The 13,930-nt window shown below is 46.3% G+C and overlaps 2 protein-coding genes and 1 long non-coding RNA gene across 3 annotated transcripts in view; 1 reads left to right on the top strand and 2 right to left on the bottom strand.

The window, feature by feature from the left end:
* Window positions 1-3,461: 3,461 nt before the first annotated feature.
* The window catches only part of CEP250 (centrosomal protein 250), a 43,671-nt gene continuing 33,202 nt past the window's right edge, over window positions 3,462-13,930 (bottom strand). The window contains exons 31-32 of the mRNA XM_026862348.1: window positions 4,145-4,152; window positions 3,462-3,500 (exon numbers count right to left, since the gene is read on the bottom strand). Coding sequence (XP_026718149.1) covers window positions 3,462-3,500; window positions 4,145-4,152 — 47 coding nt within the window. The remainder of the gene's footprint in view (window positions 3,501-4,144; window positions 4,153-13,930) is intronic.
* On the bottom strand, window positions 7,692-9,753 carry LOC113487557. The gene is made up of 2 exons (XR_003399815.1): window positions 9,658-9,753; window positions 7,692-8,737 (listed from the first exon to the last, which is right to left on the bottom strand). It is a non-coding gene; the product is annotated as an uncharacterized LOC113487557 (long non-coding RNA).
* Window positions 9,025-11,323, top strand: LOC113487555 (centrosome-associated protein CEP250-like). Its single transcript, XM_026862221.1, has 2 exons — window positions 9,025-10,264; window positions 10,440-11,323. Exons 1-2 carry the CDS (start codon window positions 10,058-10,060, stop codon window positions 10,878-10,880), a joined length of 648 nt encoding a protein of 215 aa, XP_026718022.1. The 5' UTR covers window positions 9,025-10,057; the 3' UTR covers window positions 10,881-11,323.

Raw genomic sequence — 13,930 nt, 5'->3', positions numbered from 1 at the left:
GAATAACCTGGCTGGAGATCCTTTCCCCCTCTCTCTCTGCTGGGGACAACTTTACTCTATCCTGGCTGAACCAGGACAGGACAGAAAACAGTCATTCTGCACGGGGAACACCTCTCTGATGAACAGAGGTTTTCCTCCCTCAGCTCACGTGAGAACCCCCTTGTTCTCTATTAATGGGTGGAGAAAGATCTGTTTGCTGTTTAAATGTGTTGAAAATTAAATGCTTTTAAAGATAGGGATTTTCCAGGTGAGATTTCTTTTCCATTAATAACACAACTTGCAGGTGACCCTTTGCTTAAGCCCAGAAGCAGTGGCAATCTCCCTTCTGACCTGTGTGCAGGCTCTTTTGTAAGCCTGCCAGGGCCTGCAAGGCCACCACAAACAGGTGCTGCCAAGCAGCAAAACCGTAGGGCTTTGCTGGTTTGCTTGCAGTCTGCAGTTCTGGTCCAGAACAGGGAAGCACAGCCAGAGGAGAACAAGGTTGTGTCTGTGCAAGGGTGTGTACAGCACTCCAGCTGGGGTGCTTGATGTTTGGATGTGGTGGGGAAGAACGAATATGACACTGAGATCTGCTTTGGGAAGTCAGGGAGCTGCTGCTACTGCAGCCAGCTGGGCTGCGGAGGGAAAGGGAGCACACTGCATGTAGGAGCCCCTGCTTTATTAAGTAGAAGTATTTTTCTGGAGAAGGAGGAGAGAAAGGTAGTGCCCAGGTTTTACAGAATGTATATACAGGCAGGGATTCATCAGTGCATGAAAGGCTGATGGGTCAAGAAGCTAGATCTTACCTCTTCTGAAACTCAAGTTTTCAAAGGCTTGAAACTTCAGCTGAAAGCAAGCGCCGGTGTGCTTTGCAGACCTGCACCATTGCTTCACCTCCACCCCTCCTCAGTCAGTAGGTCTGTGTTGTACAGTGGGTGGAGCAGAAGCAGGTGTGTGAGAAGGGCAGTGGGAAGCGCAGCGTGGCTGTGAGCTTGTGTGGGCAGGGGGTGTGTGCCCAGGCTTTGTGTGCAGCGGGCAGCAGTGCCAGAGGGCAGAGAGGTGGGTGTTGAGAGAAAAGATGAGCGTGGGAAGGCAAGCATGAGCAGGCTAAAGGAGTTCCACTTGAAACTCTTGAATTGGAATGGGCAGCGGGTGCCTGTGTTTTCTGTGCAGTAGAGAGCTGAGCAGTAGCGCTGATATTAGGGTCATGACATGGAGCAAAGAGCTCCACTGGGTGTTGAAGAAGAACAAGCATGGGAAGGTGAGTGCAGGCATCCTAGAGATGGCGGCTGTGAACTCCCGTGGGGAGCGGACAGTGGGTTCTTCCTGACTGTGGAGCTGACAGCTGAGTAGTAAAACTACTCAAGTAATGATGGACTCTGGACTTGGCAGTGTGGGGCTAACAGTTGGACTCGATGATCTTAAGGGTCTTTTCCAACCCAAATGATTCTATGATTCTGTGAGTGCAGCAATCTGCCCTCCTGTGCAGTCCCTCACCCACACATGAGAGCAGATCAGCCATCACAGGCTCCTTCATGGAAAGACACCCTGCACAGTAACAGACACAGAGGATCCTCCTGGCACAGCAGATGAGAACAAGAGCAGGTGATTCTCCTGGCACAGCAACACCTTCCCACGTAGACATGTGGTCATACATGGTAACAAATCCCTTCTCCCTATGTTCCCCCAGGAACCTCTTCCGTCGTGCACTAATAACCACAAACATGCACACAGGGCAGCCCCCACATGTGCAGAGACATGTGCTGCAATCTCTCCACTCCTTCCCCTTCACTCTGTGAGCCTCTCCCTGCACCCCTGCCCATCCCACACCTTGGCTGCTCCTCCAAGCCAGCGCTTCTTCATGTGCCCAGGCCTGATGACCAAACGAAAGCAGGTGTGACTCTTGAGCAGACTGGACTAGGAACTGAGGAACTTTAACACGCTTCTTCCCTTTCTTACATGGGCTAGGGCAAGTGGAGGAGCTCCTGGAAAAAGCAACTGATGTGGCAACAGTTAGCCGAAGCTGCTCTGCAGTGTGTGTGCTGTGCCAGGGGGACATATGCCATGCGGGGATGGGTGGGAAACTGTGCTCCCCACAGCCTGCAAGGCCCCTTCCTTGTAAGCGTGTGTGAAGGACTTTTCTGAGTGTACCTGTAGCTGTGGACAAAGAACAGTGACCAGAAAATAGCAGCTTGTAACTGCAAGTACTTAGCAGAAAACAGCAGAAACATCCACAAAAGCAGAGACTCATCTACACGCATATGTTGATGTATATGTTGTAGCTAGGTAGATACCTGCACAAAGCAGGTGAAAAAAAGACTTTCTAAACCCGTGCCACTGGCACATCACTGTCTGTGTTTGAGTGTGCAATGGGCACTGGCCTCCCTGTTGCTGCCCTAACTGGGCAACTACAAGTGTGTGAATGAGTAAGTGAATGTGCTGTGTAGAGTTACCTGGTACTACTAACAACAGCTTGAATCTCTGAATGGCATTAAAAGGTGTTTGAATGCATATTGACTGCAGTCTGTGCCTCCCCACAAAATGAATCCTCTCAAAGTTGAAAGGGATTTTGGTTGAAAATGAGGGGGAAGGGGGGGATGAACAGATGCTCCCTGCTGCTCTCCAGCCTTTGAACACATTACAGAACAACTCAGGTAGAGGGGGACCAGCGCACCTGGTAACGAGGGGGGTGCTTGGACATTGCCCCTGGGTCTGTACTTTGTGCACTCCTGGTCTGAAAAGACATACTTGTGCCCTACCAAGTGGATCTTCAAAAGAAGGACACCATGAGGACAGCACGACACTGCTTAAGGTCTTCAGGCGACCTCAGGATCCTCAAAACCAAACAGCAAAGGTTTCACTTCTGTGCCAGAACCCTGTCCCTAGCAGGCACCTGACTGATGTTCATATGACAGTGAAGATGGGACCATCTGAAAGAAAAGACTTTCTCCAAACAGAGCTCTGAGCTCTTGGGAGGCTCTTGTTAACAATGTCAGCTGTGGTGATAACAGCACTGACCAGAAATCATGGCAAATCCTGCCATTGATGGATTTTTCTACAAACTGCCTTTTCCTTCTCTTTTTCAAGAGTCTCTGCAGCTTAGACCCACTGTCAGATAGAAGGAGTCTGGAAGAGCCTCTGTAAACTCTAGTGGCTGCCTTTGGACAAGGACTGATGCTTCAGAAATAGACCAGCCCCATATACTATATCCAGGTAACTGATCCGGAGTCAGCCATTACAGCAGGTAGGAATGAAATCCTAAATATAGGCAGCATTTTTAAAAAAGAATGCCCAGAAGAGTCCTCTCTAAAAACTGCTGCTGGGTAGGTTGATGGGTTTTGACAAGGTGAAGATCTTCACAGGACCTTTTGAAGGACTTCTAGACTTCTTGCAGCCCTTTGTCTCCATCAGCTAGTGTACATGTCAAAAATAGTTGCAATGGAAAGCCAAGGGTTTAGTCTGTGTCCTTACTGGGAATATTGTTAGCATGCCTCAGCTTCTAAGTCAGTACAACAAGCCTGGTCAGAGAAAACAAGGGTCTGTGAATGGTTAAAATATCATTGTCTGTGGAACAGAATTTGGAACATCATCCCTGGGCTCAGTAAGATCCAAGGCATTTCCAACAACTAGGAGAGACCCTGACAGCTGTACCAAACTGTCTGCTTGGTCTTTCCAGCAGTGGGGAGCAGAAAAACCCCAGAAACTGCTGAACATGTTCTTATACTTGATCCAGACTATCTTCATCTCCACTGACAAAGCAGCTGCTCAGTGGGACATTTGTCTACTTGTGTGTCCTGGTATGTTTTCTGCTTTCAAAAGAGGGGGGGACAATAATTGCACTTGTTGGCATGGGGCTGTCAGGACTGCTAAAACTAGCAGGCTGTATGAGAGGGAATATGACACGAGACACCGTGCTCAGCAAGAGCTGTTACCAACTTTAAGCAGCCACAGCAATCTTAGCAATACCTGAAGCACAAAGGAAAGACATGTCATGCCCTGAGTTAGAAAGTTCAACATGTTCCTCCCCAAGGAGATGACAGATCCAAGTGCAACCAAAGGCCCCTACACATTGAATGCAGGGACGATGGGCTGTGAACTGAGTTCCTCACAGACTTCAGGCCCTCCATCATATTCTGACCGCAGGAGAGGTCTGGAGCAGAAACAGAGACTCCTGAAAGGTGCTGGATAGGGATATAACCTGCTTTCTGCCATCCACAACAGGAAAGCTTCTGCATTCAGGACCTGTTCAGTCAATCTGCAGGTCCAAGGAAAGACATCAGGAAGAAACCAGAGACAGTCACTGGATTCCTGCACAAGAAGCTGAGTCAAAAATAAGCAATTCCCCACGCATGCCTGTTCAGCAGGCTCTCCAGAACAGAGCAGCAGCTGTTAAACTTCTCAGCCGCCTTAAAACAGCACCCCACCTTTTTGATGTACATCTCCGAGTGGGATCCCACTCTCTGTGGAAATCAGGTCATGGATTTCCACCCCAACAAGAGGACAGTACTGTGCCCACAGAGCCCTGGGGGCTCAGGGCACCCCATGTAGTTTCTCACATACTGGCTCTCACACAGACCCCCAGGAAAGCAGGGAGGGTGCTCTGCACCACGGAAGTTCTCCCTAGCTAATGGGAAAACCTGGATGGACTGTGTTTTCTGGAGGTGCTGCCACATGGATGTGGAAGAACTTGGAGGAGAATGAGAGAACGCCCAGAAACAGTCTCATTTGTTCCATAAAACTTTGCTGCTCTGCTGTAAAACATCCTCAAGTAAGGTGTTCGGTCCAGGACCTGAATATCAGTATCTCTGGAAGGGGTATTTTGGAGGGTATCTCAGGAGAATTTTAAAGCAATTCAGAACTTTTAGAGTAACATGTAAGTTATAAGAGACTTCCTCTAGCAAATATATAAATGCACAGTGGTCAGAGTTAATAGTGGTAGTTTATGCCCTGTATCTTTAACAGGAACTTGATTAAAAAGATTTGTGGTTTAATGGAATGTTTGCAGTTCCCTTAGTTTTTTGAAGTGTGAAGTTTGTAGAAAGGGTTTCAGAAAGAGCTTTAGTTTCAGCCTGGTTTTTGTCACCACTTCCTATCACTCATTCCAGTCTATCCCGTACCACGGAGGCAAAGGTCAGGGGGAGAATTCGAATGTGCTTTGTGGGAGTAGCTGGTGTATCTGGAGAAAAACTATCAAGCTTTTGAGCACAGTTTCTAAAGATGAAATGAAGCAGCACTTTTGTGCAAAAACCTTGCCTGTTTTTCCCCACAATATTAGTTGTTCTAATGAAATATTTCACTTCTTCCCACAGAACTTGCTTTATGTGCTTAAACTATCATGACAACAGCAACCTTACTACAGCCAGGATTTCAAACTTCACAGCATGTATCCGAGTTAACAAGCATCTCTGCATTGCATCTGTTCTCTGCAATAGGCATGAACACAGGCTGGCTGTCCTGAGAGCAAGTACTCTGTGTGTGTAGAGGGAGTGAGGTGAGGTAGGTCTCCAATTGCATGTGCTGTGGAAGTCTTGCACAACTGAACTGAAAAATGAAGGGTTTACACTGGAGAAAACACAGTTGAAAACTAGAAAGGACTATGTAGTTACTGCAGACCTTTTGGAAGCAGAGTTAGGAATACTGGTGTTTTAAGGACAGTTAAAAGTAGGGATGATGGGCAGACAGACTTTCCGCTTTCTGGGAATTCTGTCACATTACATAATGAGGAAAAAAAGGCCCCTAATACTTTTCTTCATGTGCAACTGTTTTCAGCTCTCGGGATCTCCTGAGTCTGTTAGGGTCTATTGGAAGCCCTTGGTGGTTCTCTTTCAGGTACTTTTCCCATCTCACCATGAACCCACGTGAACATTTTGCATTCACAACACCCTGTTGCGAGGCGTTCAGCAGCCCTGCTCTGCTGTAAGAACACCCCCCCACCCCCATTTTCTTGCTCCCACTAGCTGTATCCAGAGGCTCTTGTTCCTCTGCTGCAGAAGAGTGAACAGCTGCTGCCTGCTCTCTCCCTGCCTATCAGGATGTCACAGACCTTTCCTGTGCAGCCCACAGGCCACGTCTCTGCCCTGCTGAAGAGCCCCAGCTTACCCAGGTGGTCCTTTGTGGAAGGCATTCAACCCCTGAACTCCACTGCTGATTTCTCCCCTAGTTCTGTCTGGAGGTACAAGTCTGCACCCAGGGTTGAGATCCAGGCTAAGCATGACATAGACAGTGGCATAATGTTTTTCTTCTTTTTGTTCTCAGTTGCTTTCTTAGCTATTTGTAACATTTCATTTTCCCCCTTTTTTTCCCCAGTCTTTTCTTGGGCAATGTTTTCATGGCAGCAACCAACAATCAAGGAGTTTTCCCTGACCCCCAAGGGAAGTGGGCAGCTCAGAGACTGGTCTTTTTGTACATTAAGGTGAGACTCTTTTCTGCCTCAGTATAACCTTTCTTCATAATTCTTTGTTTTGGTTTGAACATTTTTTTAGTTTACAGAAAGAAGGTTTTTTTAATCTTTAATTACAGGTATAGATCTTGACCAGTATTGGTCAAAACACTGTGAGCTCCCCTGGAAATATCTTGTTTGGATCATGATTCACATAAGTTATGTGTGTGTAATTTTTGATCCCTTTGTCGTGGTTTGAGCCCAGAAGGCAACTGAGCACCATGGAGCCACTGACCCACCCCTTCTCCCCAGCGCTGGGAAGGAAAAAATAAAGCAAAAGGCCCAGGACTGGAGATAAGGACAGAGAGGGATGTCACCCATTATAGACATGGGCAGAAAACAGATTTATTGGGGGAAGAAAATAAAAGAACATCCCTTTAATTCAAACACTAACAAAACAGAGTGGGACAGTGAGAAGCATTATTACATCTTAAAAACACCTTCCCACACCCCTCCCTTCTCGCCAGGCTCAGCTTTGCTCACGATAACCCCAGCCCTGCCCTTCAGCCCCGCAGGAGCAGGGGATGGGGGTGCAGTCAGTTCTCTGCTCCTTACTCCAAGGGAAAGGAGAGGGGGGAGACTCTTCCCATTCTCCCCTATGCCAGGGTGGTTCCCCTCTCACAGGAGATAGTCCTCCATGGATTTTTTCCACGAGTCCTTCCCATGGGCCACAGCTGTTGCCATGCTGCTCCAGAGTGGGTCACCCCCAAGTGTTGCAGCCCTGCCAGCACCAAACTACAACAGCGGGGGCTTCTTCTCCCCTGGAGTCCCGGTGTTCTCCGGGCACAGCCCCCTGCTCCTGTGTGGGGGCCTCCACGGCTGCAGGTCAGGATCTGCTCACTGGTGACGCCCCTCGGTTGGGGGGACAGCCCTGCCCTCTCACCACAGGGTACAGGGGGTGTGTCTGCTCAGGCACACCTCCTCTGCTCCTCCTTCCTTCCACTGACCTCACTTCACAGAGGCGTCCTTCACCTAACTCCTCCTCACAAGTTCCAAACCCCTCCCAGGTTCCCCTTTTTAAATACATTATCACAGAGTTCCCACCACCTTTGCTAACTGGCTCAGCCTTGGCCAGAAGCGGATCTGCCTTGCAGCCAGGGGAGCTTTTGAGAAGCTTCTCAGAGAGGCCACTGCTGTAGCCCCCTCCCTTGCTACCAAAACCTCACCACACACACAAACCCAGTGCACCCTCAAGGTCTGCATTAATGCTCAGTCCTATTGACACACTTAACAATGTCATACAGGATGAAGTTGAATGTCTAAGAGAAGTCTAAATATTCCAAACTGTTACAATCATAAACCACATTAACAATCCAACAAAAATAGTCATTTTAGTAGGCCTATTTGGCACAAAACTGTGATGACTGACAGTATTTTTGTTCCTGCCTTCTATTCCCTACTGATTTGAATCAGTAGAGGATAAGGAGGTGAACAAGAATGTCAGTACTACAGAACGTTTGTTCCATTGCACCGCTCTCCTTGCCTCATGTCAGAGTAGCTGTATGACATGTATGACATTTGTACACCTGGTGGTAAGACATGAGTCCATATTATTATTTTTTGGCGCTAGTCAAATACTGAAGCTAGCACACCAGCTTTTCAGTTTCTCTCTCCTGCTCCTGAGGGTCACTGTTGTTTAATTGATCTCCAGCTAGGGAATCTGCACAGGCTTCTTTGTGAAGGGTCCCATTCAGAAGCACTTTGTAAAACTGACTGTCAATGTAATCCCAATCTGAGCTTCTCAACTTTCTGGTCATGTGCTTGGTGTTAACATCTTCAAAACTCTTAACTTCTCTCCTGGGTAGAAACAAGTTGAAACTGTTTTTTTCAGAAAGTAGAGTAAGGAGACAACACAGGACTAACACACACGCAAAACAGAACCAGCACTGCATAAGGTGCAGTTTCATTTGCTTAGTTATGTTATCTTTAGTTCTGTATAGCTCAATCTTTACATCCTTTTATTTTGGTTGAGTACCTGTCCTAGGACAGATATGTCCCAGAAAAAGTCTTATTATTTTTCAGGGATTATTTATTTCTTGTTTGGATTTCCTTTTCCATACACAGTTCTCCTTTTCTATGTTTTTGTTCTCACATACTCATATTTTGTCTCCAGAGATCATCTGCCTGATATACTTTGTAGATTCTACTATTCATCATAAGGGGAGGTTTGACAGCACCTGCTGAATGTGAGAGGAATACAGGTAAAAGGCAGGGAGTGGCCTTGCCCAGAGGAGCTCATCCCATTTCTCACATCCATAAGCTTTGATTCTTTGTCTTTGGCTTGGCAGAAATCCTTCCATTAGACAGAGATCAGAGGTCCTGTAGATACAAATTACATACAAGTTTGCTAACATTAGCTAAACTCAGTTACTTTCCTAATCAGGAGAATGTTAATAAGTAGCCAGCAAAATCAGCTTATCAGTAATTGCTCTCCTTTTTTTTTTTTTTCATTTTTAAATACTGTGTGAGTGCATACATCTCATGCAGGTCCTTCTTAAGAGTTACTGAATATCAGCTTTTATTAGTTACAACCCCATTTCAACATTCTGAGTTATTATTGACAATATGGTACATGTATGTGTATGTATATACACATATATATGGTGTATATTGACCAGTGGGAATCACAGTTTTGATGTAGGTGGCCTATGAATCTCAGGCTCTTAAGAGATGCAAGTCCATTAACCGATCCTAGGGTAATATCTGCTGGAATAGATTCAAATCACATTTCACTTGTGTTTGGCATTCTAAATGTCCTGAGGGTTTTTCATAAAAAAAAATCAAACCCCTGGATCACAGACTTTCTCAGAAAAAAAATGTGTTACCCAAATCTTACATGACCCCAGAATTATTTCATAAATATCCTTACACCATGGTCACCTTTATGCCCAAAGGACATCTGATGATCTCCTGAGAATCTTTTATTTGCAAAGTAAGTCTTGGACAGAACTTGTTTTAACACAAGTTCTCCTCCCTGTCTTTATGCAATATTCACGTGTCTGAAGGAACAAAAACCAGTGGAAATGCTGAAAAACTAAAACTGTGTTTAAAAAAAAAGTTTGTAAGAAAAAAGTTATTTTGTCCTTTTTATTTTGTTTTATTTGTGCCTGCAGGAATTAAAATCCCAGTGAGATTATCTCATTCACTTAATGTTGTTTGCATGAATGTTTTTCTATGCTTGTATGTAACCTTTGGTATCATGTTCTTTTGATATTGGTTCCGTATTTATACATCTGTACCCCACCTAGATGAAAGTTGTTCTGCACAGTCATTAAGTACAACCCTACATTCCTCTTGGTTTTTCAAAGAAATGTAATTTGGAAACTGAGGGAGGGTGTTTTCTGTCTTTAGATCACTGAAAAGTCAGGCTCTGTTGTCAATTCTTATCCATCCATCCATAGTCACATTTCTAGTATACTGAACTAGAAGACTCTAGAACTGATGAATTTTAACCCCTATTGTACCTAGAAAAGATACAACTTCTACTGTGCTTTCCCTCTTGGCTGGTTCATGAGTAAGGAGATGTTATGTTCTTTTTAATGGACCGCTGGAGGCTGAGCATTTTATAAATAAAGGTATTTCTGCAGCATAGACAGTTCAAATTTTATCTTGGTTTTCACCATTATTAGATGTTTTACCATGCGTTGCTATTCATTCCTCATGTCAGGTCACAGAAATTGTTCTCTTTTGTCTCTTCAGGCAGAGCAGTCAGTAGCAGAGTTGAGAGGGGCTCAGAATAAGCTGAGTGCTGAAGTAGCTGATCTACACATAGCAGCAGCGAAGATGAGCAGTATCAATGAAGCTCTTGCACTGGACAAAGTGCAGCTGAACAAACTTGTGTTGCAGGTGAGCAGTTGCAAAAGATCTCACCAAGTGTTGGTCTGCAGCTGCTGCTTCTTTTCAGACTTCTTGCCTTCAGACGTAAAACTGCCTGAATATGGAAATGTTCCTTTTTCTGACTAAGCCAAACCTTCTACATGGTAAATCTTACTGTATTTTCTTTGTGCTTCTGTGACTGTAGCTGGAGCAAGAGAATGAAGTTCTGTCAGGTAGAGTGGAGGAGCTGGAGAGAGCAAAGATCTCTGACCGGGAGAAGCTGAACTCGTGTGAAAGAACGAATGAAGAGCTCAGTGAAGAGAAAGCCCACCTGGAGCAGCTGCTGAAGAAAATGGAGGAGCAACGGGAGGGGCTGCAGGTAGAGCTGAGGATGCTGGCAGAGGAGAAGGCAGAAACCCAAGAGCAGCTCAGTCAGGTGAGACCAAAAACCTGGTGCTTTCCGGGTGGGCTTTTGGGTGCTGGGCTCCGTGAAGCTCTGTCTGCTGGGTTCTGTGGTGGTTTTGTCAAGGAGAGACCTGGTAGTGCTGGAGGTCAGAAGCTTTTCTTTACTGCCTTTTGGAAATGTGTTGATGGCTGGCAGAGCTGTTCTGCAATTCTCTCAGTTGTCCTCTGCTTCTACAGATGACTTCAATCCACCTGTCTGTGGTGGCCTCTCTTTTGGCTTTTGATAAGCTGCAGAGAGATGATTTGTCTTGCCCATGAATCTGAGTGAGGCTGCTACTCTCCCATGTGGCAAAAGAAGCAAACCGTGTACCTCTTCACCCTTTTTCTGAGTCAAAAACCCCGGGGTTGCGTCTTTCTGTTTATGCTTTTTGTTGTGAAGTCTGCAACTTTCAAAACTCCGTTTGTTCGAGCCTAGAGAGCGGGACAAAGCTGCAAGTCAGTGTCTGCTGTCTTGTACTGCTGAGAATGGGAATGAGATCTTGAAATTGTTGAAAATGTATTTTAAGGCATACATGCATCTTTGAATTGCTAGAACCTCTTTACGCTTTGAGGAAGAAGAGGATAACTAGATGATCAGCTGTTTCTGCAGGCTACAGCAGGTCCTGACTTGGCTACTATTGAGGCTTTCTGCTCTTCACTGGTGCTGTCACCTCAGGTCATCACTTCTGGTGGATCTGGCTGTTGAATGCAGTGGCTGTCTCTCAGGAAATTGATGGTCTAGAGATATTAGTGCCAAGTTAAGGTTCAGAGACTGATCGAGCTTCCGGGTCTCTGCCTCCAGCACAGCAACTTCAGGCTCCCTGACCACAGCTGCTAAGGAGCAAGACAGCTCTTGGTGAAGGTCTGACAGCTCCTGGCTGGTCTTTGCACAGCACTCAATATAGTCCTGCTTGTATTTTCGTTCTTGTGCCAGCTGCATCTGCAGAAGGGACACCTGAAAGAAGCAAAAGGCTGAGCTCAGACATGCCCACACCACCAGGACCATCCATGGCACAGCAGTACCAGCTCCCAGGGAAGCCTCCAGCCCTGACAAACACTTTGTCCCTGTGGAGAGTAACCGGTTCCTAGAGTCACCCTGAACTGAGCTCAGATTATCAACAATCTGAGCTTCTGTCTGGCATACCGTTCCCATGTACAACACTGAGACATTACATGTATATTAAAGACAGAAGTTCCTACAGGATTGAATAACCCAATTATTTTTCAAAAGAGAGATCTGGGCTACTGACACCTTAGTTCCACTTGCTTTTTCCTCAGCAAGAGGGCTACTGGTTACACAAGACAATGAAGAACTGCTCTGTTATGGTCTAGTTTAAAAAACTGACAAAGATAGCACATGAAAAGGGAGCAACTTGTCATTCTTCCTAACCTTAGAGCATTTCACAAATGAGCAGAGCATAATTTGATGAACAAAGCCCACGGGGTAATGAGCCTTAAAGGGCTGCTGAGGCCCTGACAATCCTCAAACTCTACCATTTCCTGGCAACACAGGGTGGTGCCTGCTGGGCTGTTTGATGGGACAGACCCCGCTGCTCCCACCCCTGGTAGGTTTGCAGTGCGGTGCAGCCACAGCACCTCTGGCACGTTGCCCTCTGCCTGCACTGGAGAGCGGGAGATGCCAGCTCTGGGAGCAGTGCTCGGTGCTTTGCTGTTTTGGGGGAAATAGCTCAGGGCAGAGGCTTTCCTCTGTTCTCAGTGATGCGTGCTTTGCTAAGGGCCATTTCCCCACGGGAATGCCACCCCCAACCTCAGGCTAGGAATATGAAAATATTCTCTTGGCATGTGAACTCAAATAACAGAAGCAATTCATTGAGGAGGTTTGTGGCTTATGGAACATGCTATATTTGAATTACAATACCAAGGCCGGTCAACATAAAGCCAAACCAGATGAAAAGGAGGACCCTAATCTGCTAAGCATTGAGAGCAGACTAGATGTGAAACCCAGACAGCCAGCTCCAAAAGGGGAACGCGCAGCGCTGGATGCAAAGCCAGCAGTGCACACGGAAAGTAAAATGTCAAAGGGACTTCACAGCAAGCAATATGCATAGGCTAGAGAATACCATCACTGAAGAAAGGGATAGATCTGACCTTCTCTCTGAAGTAAGGGCACCTCTGTGAAACTGGGCTTAGAAGCCTGAAAAGCCCTCCCATGCTTTGGTAGGTAGCCCAGAGTTATGAGTGGGAGAAGTGGCCATCTGCTGCTAAGAGCATCTCCCAGGAAGCAGGAGATGAAGTCCCAGTTGTGCTGTTTCCCAGACCCAGAGGTGTGCCCAGCCAGCCAGCTGAGGATGATGCTTTGAGCAGAGCACCTTCAATTCCCTGCCGAACTGCTCGAGCAGGTCCACAGTGCCGGCAGACACAACAGTCACAAGGGAATGGGGTTCAGTTAGTCAGCTGCAGCAACAGAACTTCAGACGCTGAGGCTTCCCAGTGAAAACAGCCCTCAGAGATTAACCCGATGGCTCCAGCAGTATCCTTGGACCATTTACCAGAGCTAAGCATGACGTACTTTACTCCCATAAATCTTACACCCATTTTGCCCCAAACGCCCATGAAGATTCACATCCTCAGGGAGACCAGGGTGTACCAGACCCATAAAAGTACATGGAAGAGAAGTCTGGCGACTGTTGCTACTGCCAACACCACTGTCAAAGGATGCAAAAGGGTTCAGCTGCTGGAATGTACATTCTTACACTGATAAAAAAAATGTCCATACAGTGCTTAGGACTCTGACTCAGCAGATCCAAGAACTGGAAAAGGAGAGAGAAGAAGTGAAGTCTCTGGAAACAAGCCTTGAACACCTGAGGGCAGCTCTTAAGGACAGGGAGAGTGAGTGCCATGCTCAAAGGGATCAGTTAAGACTCTTGCAGCAGTACAAGGAACAGCAAGAGGGGCACCTGCAAGAGCTTCATGGTAAAGTAGAAAAGATGACACTTTCTTTATCTCAAAAAGAACAAGAGCTTGAGTCGCAACAGAAGCAAATCCAGGAAGCTGAAGAAGTCATGGAGATGCAGGTAAGGACTGTCCATGACCAACTGGAGCAAGCCTTAGAGACCTTAAAAGAAAAGGACAGACTCATAGATATCCAAAAGCAACAAATACAGAACTGTGAGGAAAAAACAGAAGAACGGATGACTGCCTTACACAGAGACTTAGAATGCACTAAGGCAATACTGAAAGAAAAGGATTTCATGGTTGAATCTCAGAAGGAACTGATCGAGACCTTGCAAA

This window comes from Athene cunicularia (genome assembly GCF_003259725.1).
Source record: "Athene cunicularia isolate RWA chromosome 20 unlocalized genomic scaffold, athCun1 chr20_part1, whole genome shotgun sequence".
Taxonomy (NCBI): domain Eukaryota; kingdom Metazoa; phylum Chordata; class Aves; order Strigiformes; family Strigidae; genus Athene; species Athene cunicularia.
The sequence above is the reverse complement of the archived record's forward strand: the minus strand, read 5'-3'. Positions and strand labels throughout refer to the sequence as shown.

Coding starts and splice junctions, on each gene's coding strand:
- LOC113487555 (XM_026862221.1), top strand. CDS start 10,058: ATGCGTTGCTATTCATTCCTCATGTCAGGTCACAGAAATTGTTCTCTT. Junction 10,265..10,439: donor TGAACAAACTTGTGTTGCAG/GTGAGCAGTTGC, acceptor CTGTGACTGTAG/CTGGAGCAAGAGAATGAAGT.